At 40.9% G+C, this 13,059-nt stretch overlaps 1 protein-coding gene across 3 annotated transcripts in view; it reads right to left on the bottom strand.

Annotated features, from left to right (window-relative positions):
• LOC124043398 (collagen alpha-1(XXII) chain-like) overlaps window positions 1–13,059 on the bottom strand; it is a 61,076-nt gene that overhangs the window by 28,461 nt on the left and 19,556 nt on the right. For 2 of the 3 annotated variants that reach the window (XM_046361971.1, XM_046361972.1), the window contains exons 6-15: window positions 6,891–7,014; window positions 6,171–6,446; window positions 5,610–5,690; window positions 5,061–5,180; window positions 4,291–4,335; window positions 4,105–4,167; window positions 3,234–3,272; window positions 1,098–1,151; window positions 824–877; window positions 674–727 (exon numbers count right to left, since the gene is read on the bottom strand). In XM_046361971.1, the coding sequence (XP_046217927.1) occupies window positions 674–727; window positions 824–877; window positions 1,098–1,151; window positions 3,234–3,272; window positions 4,105–4,167; window positions 4,291–4,335; window positions 5,061–5,180; window positions 5,610–5,690; window positions 6,171–6,446; window positions 6,891–7,014 (910 nt within the window). The remainder of the gene's footprint in view (window positions 1–673; window positions 728–823; window positions 878–1,097; window positions 1,152–3,233; window positions 3,273–4,104; window positions 4,168–4,290; window positions 4,336–5,060; window positions 5,181–5,609; window positions 5,691–6,170; window positions 6,447–6,890; window positions 7,015–13,059) is intronic. The other variant, XM_046361973.1, reaches the window with a different exon arrangement.

The following is a 13,059-nucleotide window of genomic DNA, read 5'->3' as shown; positions in this document are numbered from 1 at the left end:
GAGTAATGGTCACCACAATACGAAAGTATCCGTATTAACATGGAATTCACAGTTACAAGGTATGCTGTGCTATGCTATGTTCAGGCTTTTGACTAATTTCCCTGGTGTATAGTCTAAAAAACATGAACTTACACAATTGAAACTTCCATAGTTCTGTCAACAGGGAGACGTTCTCTTTAGCTGGGAGTCTGGGACTGAATGGTCACACAGTACATTGGCAAAACTGCTCTCTCCCCTTTCCCTTCTCTCTCCTTCCTCTCTCTCTTCCCCACCACTTTCCTTCTTGCCCCCCCCCCCCCCCTATTACCCCTCCCTCCCTCTCCAGCTTCTCACACAAGAGAAGTCAGCAGAAGACAGCCAGCCAGGTCACAGGAAATCAATAGCAAGCAGAGAGGTAATTGTCCATCAAATGTCTAAACGCCCACCAAGACACAGAACACAAAGAACAAGGCTGTCTTTGATATCAGAGTGGAAAAAAACGAATATAAACTCTGCTGCCTACATTCTTTAAGCTTTCACTTAACCTGCCATAAATCCTCCAACACAGTGTCAACCACAAGAAAAGGGTTTGCACAGAGCATATTGCAGCATGTAGTTATGAAAGTGCATTGGCTATTGTATACTCTCCGAGGCCAACATGGAATCAACAAGGAGAAATAGAATGTTCACCCACCTTTGGTCCCAGAGGTCCAGGTAATCCCTGATCGCCTGCCAGCCCAGATTCACCCTGTCACAATAAAGCATAAAGATCCAGAAGTTAATCAGAAAGTTTTACATTATAATCACAGTAAGGGAATATTAGTGTAAGATGGTTGTCTCATACTCTTTCTCCTTTAGATCCATCTTTCCCAGCAAGACCTGCCGCTCCACTGGTTCCCTGGAAGTGGTTTTAAGGCACAATCATCTCCAAAGTACATCATTCCTGTCTATTGTACATGTCCTAATGTCGAATCAACTTTCGGACAAGCAGCGGCAACAGATGCAGTAGGTCGAGCCTCACCATTTAATGAGTCACCTCTGTGACAGACATGTCCTGAGAGGTACAGCACAGTGGGAAAGCATCACTATAAAAACAAGACTCTTAAGGATCAACGCACCTTCTCCCCTTTGGATCCTTCATTGCCGGATGTCCCCCGTCTCCCGAGATCCCCCTGTAGAGAGAGGAGAGGAGGTTAGGGTGGCTGGACAACCGCTGATGCCTAGGCGTAATGACGTAACAGATGCTGACAGCGGCGACGTGTTGTGAGACAATATGGTGGGGTTCACTTCCTGAACAGGGATTAGTAGATTACTGTTAGAACATGTAGTACACACACAAAAAAACAACATAAAAACGGCTTTTGGGACAAAACAGAATACACACACTGTGCATAACCAAGCAAGGACGAACAGTTAGTACACAACTTTTGAACCATGGTGTTGGGGGGCCAAACTATAACAGCGGTCTGGTCCGCTTCTCGAAGACCCACAGTGTTGTAAACGCAGAGGTCAGCTCATACACACAGCCAAACTCAACCCTAACTCCTCAAGGACCAATGGCTTCGAACATTTTTGTAGCCTTTTAACATTGTAGTTTTGGTTTGTGCTCTGATGTCATTCTTTGTGCCAAGGAATCCCTCCAAAGCATTTAGAGCCTTAGAAGAGAAAAGTGGGAGTGTTTAATTACATAGTGCCACTAAGCCTTCGACCAGCAGAAAGACTTCGCTGTGGCTTCACTTCATAAATCACTTTCTTTAGAAGTCAAAATGTTACCCTTTCATTACTCTCAGAGCTCGTATCACTTTGACGCAGGTCCCGTCTTCATCAAAAGAGAGCAGCATTGCAACAAAAATCTTCATACAACCAATTGCAGCCTATAATGAAAGGACATTGTACACAAAACACTTTTGTACGATCGTCTAGTCTAGACTGTTGAGGATGTATTTACTACAGTAGCAAGCAGAGCATGATGAATTCACTTTTACCACTTACAAGTCAATGTACCAGCATGTCCATTCTGACCACACCTGTGGGTGTACTAATTAACGACAAGTTTTGCATTCTGTTTGTAAAGTTGACACAAACAGAATTATAAAAACCCTATAGTAGAAACATGGATTTTCCAGAAATAGAATGAAATAGAAGTCATTCTATTTCTAAGGGTTTTGCAGACAGCGACAGATAAATATATAGTATAGAAGCAGAAATTCCCTTCAAACAGTAAACTCCTCAGACATTAGGTGTGTGCTGCACTTCTCCAACTAGCTCTGGAAATTCCACCACCACATCATGTCCACAAATAAATAAATTGCCAGGATTCAGGCATGCATCTTTTTTTTAGCTAAGGGTGTCTGCTTGTGTTGTGAGTCAACATGGCTGGAGTGAGTCCATGACGTGGAGACTGTTGATGTGGAGTCCTAACACTGTGGATATCAAGGCGGGAGGTTACACTGCCTACATGTCGCGTGCATTTTGAAATGATAGCACACTCGCTACAGGTGCAGCTGTCAGCACTAGACCTGGGTTCAGAAAGTATGTAACGTTTTTCAAATACTTTGAGTGCTTGATTGAGCCTCTCTGATTCAGAGGGGTTGGGTAAAATGCGGAAGACACATTTTGGTTGAATGCCTTCAGTTGTGCAACTGATTAGGTACCCCTTTCACTTCCCTGGCTGGAGTGCCAGATTGGTGTGGTTTTGGAACTATCTACCAGGCAAGCTCATTCCAGCAAACAAAACTATTAAAAAAGTCAAATTCCTAAATCTGGGTTCCTATTTGAACCCAGATTTAGTGTAGTCTGAACTGGGCGACGCCAGTGTGTGTGTGTGTGTGTGTTTAACAGAACCAAATGGTGTGTTTCTAACGGAGCAGGTGGGCTTTTGCATGGGAAAGGGAAAGGGGGATACCTAGTCAGTTGTACAATTTAATGCATTCAACTGAAATGTTTCTGTGCTTGTCCTCTGTGCTACACTTCCGCTGTGGCCAACAGTCTTGTAATTCTCACTATGACATGTACGGCCATTTTCCTAATCCCCAAAAATGGTGTGGTATTCCCGAAGAAAAAAAGAATACTGGTTTTCTACAGTGCCACTGTACTTTAGGAGATGCAATTCTGTCATTGTTAAATGCGTGTGATAGATCCAATGAGACAGACATCTTTGGTTGAAGAGGGTTAGGATATGATGATGCCCATGCACTGTTATTGTTATTATTATCATGACGAGAGGAGTTGCACTGTCAAAACCATGGCCTTACCTTCTCACCTCTGTCTCCCTTGACAGATATTACTTTGCCCTGCAAATAATCAATCGACATGGATCAATTATTATCGAGGCTGGAGAAAGACAGCAGACAAGATAAAGGAGGTGCATGCCACTTAAGATAACGGAACCTTGGAAGTCTAATATCTATGTAGAGTAACACATCATCTAGCAAGAACTTTAAACATGATTGATTTGTATCATATACCTCACACACTACAACAAAACACTCCAATATGAGGTCAACAAGCTATGTCCTAATATGACTGTTTAGTAGGCTTACTATCAACTGTTTATCTTTCAAATGCCAGGCCCGTACAGATCTGCTATTTTAATTTGATATTCGGTTGCCGCTGAGAATTTTCAATGCAAATTAAATACTTAAATTAAATACTTATTTTCCACCATAATTTGCAAATAAATTCATTAAAAATCCTACAATGTGATTTTCTGGATTTTATTCCCTCATTTTGTCTGTCATAGTTGAAGTGTACCTATGATGAAAATTACAGGCCTCTCTCATCTTTTTAAGTGAGAGAACTTGCACAATTGGTGGCTGACTAAATACTTTTTTGCCCCACTGTATATATATATATTTTGTGGGGGGTGGGGGGCAGGCTTCCCTTGGCATCCAGAAATACATGCCATTGTGCTAAAGTTTGTAATTTCCTCTGTCCTCTGTCAAACTTGATTTGCCCTAATGAATCAACGCCTACAAAAATGTCCATTAACTAAATCCCCACAATAATTCACATTTCCTGTTGCTGTAGGATCATTTCCCTACTGTGAGAAACAGGGTCAAATTAAGATAGCAGATAAGTAAATGGGACAGTATGTTTGACATTGTCACAGTAATGTTTTCATACAGTTTCTCCTTTGGCTCCCTTGAGGCCAGAAGGTCCAGCTGCTCCCAGAGCACCAGTATCACCCTGTAAGAGTAGGCATGTGACATTATGACAGAGAACAAGAACGAGCCCAGAGAAATAGATCTACAAAATAGGAATATTGTTGTATCACACATGAGATCTAGCTTGGGAGGAGCGTTAGATGACCTTTTCACCCTTGGGCCCGGCAACGCCAGGTACACCGATCTCTCCCTGTGAGGAAGGAACATTTATTGATCCATTATTACATCAGGTAGTCACATTGAAAATAAGATCTCCTTTGCAAGTGAGTGAAACATTAAAGGGATACTTCTGAACTTCGTCAGTGAGGCCCTATGTCTACTTTCCTTGAGTCAGATGAATACAATTTTTATGTCTCTGTGTCCAGCACGAAGGAAGTTAGCGGTAGTTTTGCGAGCCATGCTAACTAGGGTTAGTGCAATGACTGCAGGTCTATGGGTATCTGCTAGCATGCTAGCAGATACCATAGACTTCCAGTCCTTATGCTAGTTAGCAATAGGCACTAGCGCTGGTTAACAACTTCCTTCAAACTGCACACATAGACATAAAATGGTATCCACGAGTTCATCTGACTCTGGGGAAGTAGATACAGGGCCACATTGCCAAAATCACTAACTATCCCTTTAAATAAACAGATCTTTGGAAACCGTAAAACACATGACCATTGATATAGAGGAGCTATGACCTATAATTAAGTGATAAGGCAGGAAGGGGTGTGGTATATAGCCAATATACCATGGCTAAGGGCTGTTGTTAGGCACAAGGTGCCTTGTTGCTATTGAAAAACTGGTTACCAATATAATTAGAACAGTAAAAATACATGTTTTGTCATACCCGTGATATACGGTCTCATATACCACGGCTTTCAGCCAATCAGCATTCAGGTCTTTAACCCCCCATTTTATAATAGATCTTACCCTCTCTCCAGCGGGACATGAGCAGTTGACCGCCTGGGGTCCTCTCTGCTGCTCCTCCCTTGCAGGGGTGGGGGTGGGAATCTCTATGGGAGGGGCCTCCGTCACCACCTTCTTGGGGCACTGGAATTAAAAAACAGTGTTACCGTTTGAAGGTGAGCCAGGTAACTGTACAGAACAGCGAAAAGGAGAAAAAGGAAAGATGTCTCTCAGGAAGCAGTGAGGTATGATAGGCATTCTGTCCAGCAGAGTGGTCCAGGCCCACCACAGTGACAGATGATTGGTTGACTCACTGGAGTGGCCTGCCACTGTAAGGTGAGTATGAGAAACATGGCAGACATGCTCCTGGAGTGGACTACCACAGAGACAGGTGCCCTGTCTGTCTGTCTGTCTGTCTGTCTGTCTGTCTGTCTGTCTGTCTGTCTGTCTGTCTGTCTGTCTGTCTGTCTGTCTGTCTGTCTGTCTGTCTGTCTGTCTGTCTGTCTGTCTGTCTGTCTGTCTGTCTGTCTGTCTGTCTGTCTGACTGTCTGTCTGTCTGACTGTCTGACTCACCGGCCCGGTGGGCAGATCACAGCAGGTCTCCAGCTCAGCGTGTTTGGAGTCACAGTAGATGATCATTCTCTGAAGGTCAAACTGCAAGGACAGAAAGTCATAAAGTTATCTAAACGTACGCTACAGTACAGTAAATGAACACAGAATCACAAGATGCACACTACAGATGTAGGATCTTAATTTGAGCCAGTTTTCTACAGTAGGAAAATAGACCTGCAACAATTATTATCTGGATTATAATTTTTTGCCATTTTTGTAGGGGTTGTTACATTTTTCGTTATGGCAAATCAAATCAAGTCCGACATTTCAAAGTGGAAATGACAAACTTTAGGACCCTTTTTAAACGTTGAATACACTACAAGTGTACATTTCCTGCTGTGCATTTCCTGCAGCAACAAGAGTGATGAAATTAAAAGCCCACATCTGTAGTCTAGAATTACAATATAAAGAGTATTTCCTTATTCCACCATGTTGTTCCACCACACACGGTAGCATACTTCCATTCCCCTGATCTTCCCACTGCTCTTAAGCTCAACCCTTATAAAAACACCCAGCCCTCACATCAATGGGCACGCTGTCGTACAGCCTCTTCCCGATCACAGTCTTCCCGTGGATATCGATGTCCTCCCTGTCCCCGATGGGCAGGGTCTGGATGAGTTTACAGTCCAGGTAGAGAGACACAGCCTTGGCCTCGACGCTCAGGGCGATCTTGTGCCAGTTCCTGTCGAACAGGTTGTCCACCTCCTCGTTCTTGAACACAGCTCTCACTGCGTCTTTGGTCAGCCCCACTGCATTGTATTCCACTGCCTTGTTCTCACCGTCCAGACGGATAGACACCTGGGTAGGATCGACGGAGGAAGGATCAAGTGAATAAAGTTGAATGTGTTAATAATGAAAGGTTTCTCAAATGCATGTGATAGGCAAATACAGGGATGCAACTTGTCCCCCCCACATTCTGAAATCCCCCCCCCCCCAGTTTTATCATGTGATACAAAACGAGGGACGGTGTGCTTTAGGACCATGCAGATGCCTCCAATCGGTCTGGTAGGCTGTTCGGAGTGTTTATCTGACTGCATCAAAAATAATTATAATAATATGTCCCCCCAATTCGAAAACCAAAGTTGCACCCCTGGGCAAATATAACATGTTCTCTGATATGCAATGATAGGAAAACAATAATCATGCCTCTCTGTCTGCATGCCAGCCCAGCAACTGGCAATCAAATAGACTCAGCATGGAATATGCAGATGCGCACACACACACAGCACTGTGATAACCCACCTGTGGAATTCCATACTTGTCAAAGATCTGCCAGAGGTACCAGTCCTCTCGTCTCGAGGTCTTCCTGAACTTGAAAGTCGTCACAAAAGCATATTCATCTGGCAGACCTTGAGGGAACACATCTCTGGAAAACATCAACAGCACAGAGGGTTGCCAATCAATCACCTCATCCACACTACATGAATGCATTATCACAGGATTGTACAGTAGGTCATTGAAGTATATCTACTGTTGTAGGCCTACATATCATTCTTACTACAGTATATCTGTTTGGTGTATATATGTAGACCTACATGTCATTCTTACTACATCTGTTTGGTGTATATATGTAGACCTACATGTCATTCTTACTACAGTATATCTGTTTGGTGTATATATGTAGACCTACATGTCATTCTTACTACATCTGTTTGGTGTATATATGTAGACCTACATGTCATTCTTACTACATCTGTTTGGTGTATATATGTAGACCTACATGTCATTCTTACTACAGTATATCTGTTTGGTGTATATATGTAGACCTACATGTCATTCTTACTACATCTGTTTGGTGTATATATGTAGACCTACATGTCATTCTTACTACATCTGTTTGGTGTATATATGTAGACCTACATGTCATTCTTACTACAGTATATCTGTTTGGTGTATATATGTAGACCTACATGTCATTCTTACTACATCTGTTTGGTGTATATATGTAGACCTACATGTCATTCTTACTACAGTATATCTGTTTGGTGAATATATGTAGACCTACATGTCATTCTTACTACAGTATATCTGTTTGGTGTATATATGTAGACCTACATGTCATTCTTACTACAGTATATCTGTTTAGTGAATATATGTAGGCCTACATGTTATTCTTACTACAGTACATCTGTTTGGTGTATATATGTAGACCTACATGTCATTCTTACTACAGTATATCTGTTTGGTGTATATATGTAGGCCTACATGTCATTCTTACTACATCTGTTTGGTGTATATATGTAGACCTTCATGTCATTCTTACTACATCTGTTTGGTGTATATATGTAGACCTACATGTCCTTCTTACTACATCTGTTTGGTGTATATATGTAGACCTACATGTCATTCTTACTACAGTATATCTGTTTGGTGTATATATGTAGACCTACATGTCATTCTTACTACAGTATATCTGTTTAGTGTATATATGTAGGCCTACATGTCCTTCTTACTACATCTGTTTGGTGAATATATGTAGACCTACATGTCATTCTTACTACAGTATATCTGTTTGGTGTATATATGTAGACCTACATGTCATTCTTACTACAGTATATCTGTTTGGTGTATATATGTAGGCCTACATGTCCTTCTTAATACATCTGTTTGGTGTATATATGTAGACCTACATGTCATTCTTACTACAGTATAACTGTTTGGTGTATATATGTAGACCTACATGTCATTCTTACTACAGTATATCTGTTTGGTGTATATATGTAGGCCTACATGTCATTCTAACTACATCTGTTTGGTGTATATATGTAGACCTACATGTCATTCGTACTACAGTATATCTGTTTGGTGTATATATGTAGGCCTACATGTCATTCTTACTACAGTATATCTGTTTGGTGAATATATGTAGGCCTACATGTCATTCTTACTACAGTATATCTGTTTGGTGTATATATGTAGGCCTACATGTCCTTCTTAATACATCTGTTTGGTGTATATATGTAGACCTACATGTCATTCTTACTACAGTATATCTGTTTGGTGAATATATGTAGGCCTACATGTCATTCTTACTACAGTATATCTGTTTGGTGTATATATGTAGGCCTACATGTCATTCTTACTACATCTGTTTGGTGTATATATGTAGACCTACATGTCATTCTTAATACAGTATATCTGTTTGGTGAATATATGTAGACCTACATGTCATTCTTACTACAGTATATCTGTTTGGTGAATATATGTAGACCTACATGTCATTCTTACTACATCTGTTTGGTGTATATATGTAGACCTACATGTCATTCTTACTACAGTATATCTGTTTGGTGTATATATGTAGGCCTACATGTCCTTCTTAATACATCTGTTTGGTGTATATATGTAGACCTACATGTCATTCTTACTACAGTATATCTGTTTGGTGAATATATGTAGGCCTACATGTCATTCTTACTACAGTATATCTGTTTGGTGTATATATGTAGGCCTACATGTCCTTCTTAATACATCTGTTTGGTGTATATATGTAGACCTACATGTCATTCTTACTACAGTATATCTGTTTGGTGAATATATGTAGATCTACATGTCATTCTTACTACAGTATATCTGTTTGGTGAATATATGTAGACCTACATGTCATTCTTACTACAGTATAACTGTTTGGTGTATATATGTAGACCTACATGTCATTCTTACTACAGTATATCTGTTTGGTGTATATATGTAGGCCTACATGTCATTCTTACTACAGTATATCTGTTTGGTGAATATATGTAGACCTACATGTCATTCTTACTACAGTTTATCTGTTTGTTGTATATATGTAGGCCTACATGTCATTCTTACTACATCTGTTTGGTGTATATATGTAGACCTACATGTCCTTCTTACTACATCTGTTTGGTGTATATATGTAAACCTTCATGTCATTCTTACTACAGTATATCTGTTTGGTGTATATATGTAGACCTACATGTCATTCTTACTACAGTATATCTGTTTGGTGTATATATGTAGACCTACATGGCAGTCTTACTACTGTTTGGTGTATATACAGTTGAAGTCGGAAGTTTGCTTACACCTTAGCCAAATACATTTAAACTCAGTTTTTCACAATTCCTGGCATTTAATCCATAATGCACGATGTCGCAGGATTCGTGCCATTTCCGTCAACTTTCACAATGACAGATTAAAAAGTAGGCCGAGGCTGCCTGTCACCTCAATATTCAGCAACTGTTGGTGATACAATGGGCAACCAACTTCACCAATCAACCATTTATTGTGAAAAGCAACAAATGACGGCGAATGCCCACCTCGGGTCCTAGGAGGAGACAAAATGGGCATTTGCATCCTAAATCCCTCACAAGTAAATTTAGAAAAACGTGTTGCTTTGATAGCTACTCGAAGACATATAGCATAACAAATCCAACGGTTTAATCTGCAGTGTGTGCAGCATTGATCCTTTCTATTAGGATAAAGCGAATTGGGAACACTGCCACTACCTCACTCTCCAACCATGGTGCGCATGAATTGAGTAGTGATGGGCATTCCGAGTTCTTTTCGGTGAGCGGCATCATCTGGCTCTGTTCACATAGAATAATAGTATCATTTGGCTCCCACATGGCTCAAAATGCTTTATGCAAATATGCAAATCAGTATGCAAATCAAGTAGTCAAATGAACGACTCTTTCACCAATGCGATTCGGTTCCTAATATTCACCATAAAGAGCCATTCAAAAAGAGTTAGTGCTGGCCGGATCCTTTGGATGTCCCTACACTAAACCCTTACCCTAACCATAAACCCTACCCTTACCCTAACCATAAACCCTACCCTTACCCTAACCATAAACCCTACCCTTACCCTAACCATAAACCCTACCCTTACCCTAACCATAAACCCTACCCTTACCCTAACCATAAACCCTACCCTTACCCTAACCTTAAACCCTACCCTTACCCTAACCATAAACCCTACCCTTACCCTAACCATAAACCCTACCCTTACCCTAACCATAAACCCTATCCTTACCCTAACCATAAACCCTACCCTTACCCTAACCATAAACCCTACCCTTACCCTAACCTTAAACCCTACCCTTACCCTAACCTTAAACCCTACCCTTACCCTAACCATAAACCCTACCCTTACCCTAACCATAAACCCTACCCTTACCCTAACCATAAACCCTACCCTTACCCTAACCATAAAACCTACCCTTACCCTAACCTTAAACCCTACCCTTACCCTAACCTTAAACCCTACCCTTACCCTAACCTTAAACCCTACCCTTACCCTAACCTTAAACCCTACCCTTACCCTAACCTTAAACCCTACCCTTACCCTAACCATAATCTAACACTAGCCCTTACCCTAACCATAATCTAACACTAGCCCTTACCCTAACCATAATCTAACACTAGCCCTTACCCTAACCATAATCTAACACTAGCCCTTACCCTAACCATAAACCCTACCCTTACCCTAACCTTAAACCCTACCCTTACCCTAACCTTAAACCCTACCCTTACCCTAACCTTAAACCCTACCCTTACCCTAACCTTAAACCCTACCCTTACCCTAACCTTAAACCCTACCCTTACCCTAACCTTAAACCCTACCCTTACCCTAACCATAATCTAACACTAGCCCTTACCCTAACCATAATCTAACACTAGCCCTTACCCTAACCTTAAACCCTACCCTTACCCTAACCATAATCTAACACTAGCCCTTACCCTAACCCTAACCTTAAACCCTACCCTTACCCTAACCATAATCTAACACTAGCCCTTACCCTAACCCTAACCTTAAACCCTACCCTTACCCTAACCATAATCTAACACTAGCCCTTACCCTAACCATAATCTAACACTAGCCCTTACCCTAACCATAATCTAACACTAGCCCTTACCTTAACCATAATCTAACACTAGCCCTTACCTTAACCATAATCTAACACTAGCCCTTACCCTAACCATAATCTAACACTAGCCTTACCTTAACCATAATCTAACACTAGCCCTTACCCTAACCATAATCTAACACTAGCCCTTACCCTAACCATAATCTAACACTAGCCCTTACCCTAACCATAATCTAACACTAGCCCTTACCTTAACCATAATCTAACACTAGCCCTTACCTTAACCATAATCTAACACTAGCCCTTACCCTAACCATAATCTAACACTAGCCCTTACCTTAACCATAATCTAACACTAGCCCTTACCCTAACCCTAACCTTAAACCCTACCCTTACCCTAACCATAATCTAACACTAGCCTTTACCCTAACCATAATCTAACACTAGCCCTTACCCTAACCATAATCTAACACTAGCCCTTACCCTAACCATAATCTAACACTAGCACTTACCCTAACCATAATCTAACACTAGCCCTTACCTTAACCATAATCTAACACTAGCCCTTACCTTAACCATAATCTAACACTAGCCCTTACCTTAACCATAATCTAACACTAGCCCTTACCTTAACCATAATCTAACACTAGCCTTTACCCTAACCATAATCTAACACTAGCCCTTACCTTAACCATAATCTAACACTAGCCCTTACCTTAACCATAATCTAACACTAGCCCTTACCTTAACCATAATCTAACACTAGCCCTTACCTTAACCATAATCTAACACTAGCCCTTACCTTAACCATAATCTAACACTAGCCCTTACCTTAACCATAATCTAACACTAGCCCTTACCTTAACCATAATCTAACACTAGCCCTTACCTTAACCATAATCTAACACTAGCCCTTACCTTAACCATAATCTAACACTAGCCCTTACCTTAACCATAATCTAACACTAGCCCTTACCTTAACCATGATCTAACACTAGCCCTTACCTTAACCATAATCTAACACTAGCCCTTACCTTAACCATAATCTAACACTAGCCCTTACCTTAACCATAATCTAACACTAGCCCTTACCCTAACCATAATCTAACACTAGCCCTTACCTTAACCATAATCTAACACTAGCCCTTACCTTAACCATAATCTAACACTAGCCCTTAACCTAACCATAATCTAACACTAGCCCTTACCTTAACCATAATCTAACACTAGCCCTTACCTTAACCATAATCTAACACTAGCCCTTACCCTAACCATAATCTAACACTAGCCCTTACCTTAACCATAATCTAACACTAGCCCTTACCCTAACCATAATCTAACACTAGCCCTTACCTTAACCATAATCTAACACTAGCCCTTACCTTAACCATAATCTAACACTAGCCCTTACCCTAACCATAATCTAACACTAGCCCTTACCCTAACCATAATCTAACACTAGCCCTTACCCTAACCATAATCTAACACTAGCCCTTACCTTAACCATAATCTAACACTAGCCCTTACCTTAACCATAATCTAACACTAGCCCTTACCTTAACCATAATCTAACACTAGCC

Source organism: Oncorhynchus gorbuscha, linkage group LG09 (genome assembly GCF_021184085.1).
Source record: "Oncorhynchus gorbuscha isolate QuinsamMale2020 ecotype Even-year linkage group LG09, OgorEven_v1.0, whole genome shotgun sequence".
In the NCBI taxonomy this organism is placed as follows: Eukaryota; Metazoa; Chordata; class Actinopteri; order Salmoniformes; family Salmonidae; genus Oncorhynchus; species Oncorhynchus gorbuscha.
The sequence above is the reverse complement of the archived record's forward strand: the minus strand, read 5'-3'. Positions and strand labels throughout refer to the sequence as shown.